The sequence below is a fragment of the Trachinotus anak genome, unplaced genomic scaffold (assembly GCF_046630095.1).
Source record: "Trachinotus anak isolate AG129_WGS33_773 ecotype Australia unplaced genomic scaffold, CSIRO_AGI_Tana_v1 ptg000015l, whole genome shotgun sequence".
Lineage (NCBI taxonomy): Eukaryota > Metazoa > Chordata > Actinopteri > Carangiformes > Carangidae > Trachinotus > Trachinotus anak.
The window spans coordinates 3,409,244-3,412,859 of record NW_027273866.1 but is presented as its reverse complement, the minus strand read 5'-3'; the positions used below and the strand labels follow the sequence as shown (position 1 = coordinate 3,412,859).

Sequence of the window (3,616 nt, the reverse complement as noted above, 5' to 3'; positions counted from 1 at the left end):
CCACAAGAAGACTATAACTACACAATTTTAATTATTTTTGGTTAACACTTAAGGAGGAGAGAACACCAGAGAACAGAAAATAGATTCAAAAGGATTTGACTGGGAGGGCCGTGGGTAGGCAGGGGGATAAAATGTTGTCATAGAATAGTGGAGCTCCCTTCGACCCCTCTAATCTTTCCTATATCCCCTCTGGGTCCTGTCCCCACCATACTGGAGGACATGGACTTAATACCAGCTGTGAGTCAAATTAATTAGCTGAACATATCCTGGTCAAAGCCAAAGGAGACCTCAATGGTAGGCTGATTCTGAGAGTAGTCGTCCAGCTGCCCCCGGCAGAAGTGAGAGGGCAGAGGAGGGCCACAAGGAGCAATTATCTTAAATGAGCAGCTGTACTTATTTATAGTAATTGTTAAAAAAAAAAAAAAAAAAAAAAGGCAATTTATCTCACTCTGTCCCACTTGTGATAGACACTATCATTGACCATGGCCTACAGGGATTCAGGGGTCGGAACTGTGGCTAAACCCAGCCACACCTCAGTCTCTCTCCATCCAACATTTCACAATCACTGGTGGGATATTGATGAATAATGAATCTATTAGCCGGGGCAGAAACTGTTATATATTTGTACATGAACGTGCATTTTCAGAAGAGCAAACATTTAATAAAAGCCCTGTTGTGTTTTTTGATCACTGAGTTAATGTTAATTAACTCTTAATAAAAAAGCTGGATTGTGAAGAGATGCTTGTTCCTCTTTAAATAAAAAAAAAAATCTAACCATTAAATTCAGCAATATTCATGGGTGTGAGGCACTATGCCATCACAGATGTTCCCTCCAGCATCAGTACATTTCATGCAAATTAGCTTTGCACTCTCGCATCCCTATAGAGAAATACTAGGACGAGCATCTTAATGCAGTAAATCATAATCAAACTTGGTTCCCATTGTATTCTTTTATAAAGTGATTTGAGTATTTAATGGGACCTTCAGTGTTAACCCCACCCTGCCAACTTCAGCATTAACATTTTTATTTGGTCTGCACGTTGGAGGCCACCCTGCTCATTACACTCCAGCTCCACTGTGTAAACAGACAGCAGCATGAAAGGCCGTGAGGGGCCCCTGCATGCCTGTGGGAGTATGGGGCGTACTTCATGGTTTATGCTTGAAAAAGAGCCATAATCTTCCAGCTAATCTGGGGCTTGAGGTGGAATTCCCCTCGCATGGATGGCAAAAACTAGCATACACAATGCTGGCTTTAATTTTAAAGTGAGAAAGCTACCTAAACATATGGATTGAGAATTTTAGTCATGATTTATTTTCCCAAAGTAGTAAATTTAAATAGTTATAACGATAACATTGATTAGACAACTTAAGTTAATATTTGGTTCTAAGGTATAAAGCATGGCCCTAAGATTATTCTAATTGCAGTTTTATTCACAGACTAAACATGTAGACACAGTTAAATACTTTTTGGGATTTTAAGCAAATATTGCCCCCTAGTGCTCAAAATAGGCAATGTCTGAATTTACATACCTTAAAAAATTTAAAGAAACGTGAGGACCACTCTGACAGAAACTTATCACTGTCAGTAGTTACTCATTTCTATGGGAGAATCTCAAGAGAACATGTTGAACATATGTTCAATTTTTTTTTAAAAAAAACATGTAATTGTACATATTATCTTAATGTAAGAATCCCCTAAACAGTGCAAGTTAAATAATGTACAACAGGAAAAAAAAAAAGTAGTGCTCAAGAGTGCAGTTTCATGTTTCATGTTTGCAATCTCTTGCAGGTAACTGAGGTGTAGACTCTCACACCTGGACTTTGTCATCTGCTTAACTGTGTTTTGCATAAAAACAAAAGACTGATCCTCAAGCTCGAACATCCAAATGAGAACCAAGAAACCATAGTTCACTCTCTTGTCTCTGTTTGTGCCCCTCTCACTTAAACAATTGATTTTTATTAAAGATAATCACAGCCTATCATGTCTGTACTTGCACATGGGCCACATGGCTGCCACCTGCTGTACCTTCACAGCCCTGCAGTTACACAGACCAGTGAAACTGCTGTGCATAAGAAAAAATTGATTACAATAAGTTCACATTTTAAATATTTTTTTACTCAAATCGCCAGTAAAGTATTGACTGATATATTACAAAATACTTTTCTTAGAAAAATGTTAAAAAATAATGTGGGCATGAAGATACTCTGAATAGTCTACACCTGCCAAGACAGACTTTAAATTTTCCCTTTCACAGTCTGATTTCCATATGAGCACTCGCATCACTAATTACTGTACGCACAAGTATCACCGCACAAACTTAGACTTTTCTTCGGATGTGCAGGATGTGGATGTCTGGACTGCTGAACTCTGGGTCTTGTTTGTCTGAAGAGATCTCCTCACAGCTGAAGTGTTGTTTAAGCAACTAAAAGAGAACACAAAGGACCACAATGACTCACCAAGAGCTGATGGTAAATATGTCCACTTCTTGAAATGTATTCATTTATTTCCTGGTATACACAAATTGAAACCACACTGTTGGGTTCTCACCTCAAAAAACCGTCTTTCCACTTTTGGGTTGACGCCCTCGGTCCGTTGCTCATAGCAGCAAATAATGCAGGTCTCCGGTCCAGATAGCAGCTTCAAGCTCTCCACCAGTGGAACAATTGACTGTGTGGAAAGTGATGAGTCACAATAAGAAACACAGCACAGTGCTCTTGGCTTGTTCTTGTTTTAGAATGATGATGATGATGATGATGATGATGATGATGATGATGATGATGATGATGATGGTGGTGGTGGTGCAATCTAGCAAAGGGTCATGTTTGACTGAAAACTGTAGTGAAATACCTGCTCATAATAGATGCAGTCTGCCATAAGTACATAATGTGGGGGAGGAAAGAACTCAGACACATCTTCACCCCTTTAAGGAAGGTAGAAAACAGTTAGTCTTACGGTATGTTGACCATGCAGCTTGGATGTGACCCAAATGCAATCCGACAGTATATAAAGTAGGAAATGTTAGTACAAACCATTTCAGTACCTTGGCAGTTATGGATCCACTCCTGATAAGTGCTTGGTTTTCCTGGATGTTCACTCTCAGGAGGGTCTGCAAATCCTCCAGGTCTGTCACAGTAACTTTGGCTCTATGACAATCAAGGCACAGTGATGATAACTATATTTTGGCTTTCTTTCTGTTATTGGTTTGAAATAAATAAAAGGGCACCAAGGCCACATACTGCAAAGCGAGGGAACTAGGCGTTAAACGTGTTGATGATACAAGTAGATAACTATAATATGACACACAAGCTGACCAGTCGTCAGTCTCACCCCAGTGTTGCTGCCATCAGACCAACTACTCCTGTCCCGGCTCCCAACTCCACCACACTCCTGCCGGCCCAGACGTTCACTCCTTTAGACGGATCGTGAAATTGTTTCGTCTCCAAATATTTTGCAAGCACGATAGCTGCATCCCAAACCACACAGCCAACATCTCCCAAGTAGCACTGCTTCACTTTTAAGGCGCAACCGTCGTTTTTCTCGATTTCTCTCACAAAATATTTACTCTCATCCGCGTCCGCCGCCATGTTGGTTGGGACAGGAAGAAGAAAAGGAGTT

General features: G+C 40.2%; 1 protein-coding gene across 1 annotated transcript; it reads right to left on the bottom strand.

The window, feature by feature from the left end:
• Positions 1–1,653: 1,653 nt before the first annotated feature.
• On the bottom strand, positions 1,654–3,616 carry vcpkmt (valosin containing protein lysine (K) methyltransferase). Its single transcript, XM_071497700.1, has 5 exons — positions 3,329–3,616; positions 3,031–3,144; positions 2,849–2,921; positions 2,549–2,668; positions 1,654–2,423 (listed from the first exon to the last, which is right to left on the bottom strand). The coding sequence occupies exons 1-5, from the start codon at positions 3,583–3,585 to the stop codon at positions 2,319–2,321; spliced, it is 669 nt and encodes a 222-aa protein (XP_071353801.1). The 5' UTR covers positions 3,586–3,616; the 3' UTR covers positions 1,654–2,318.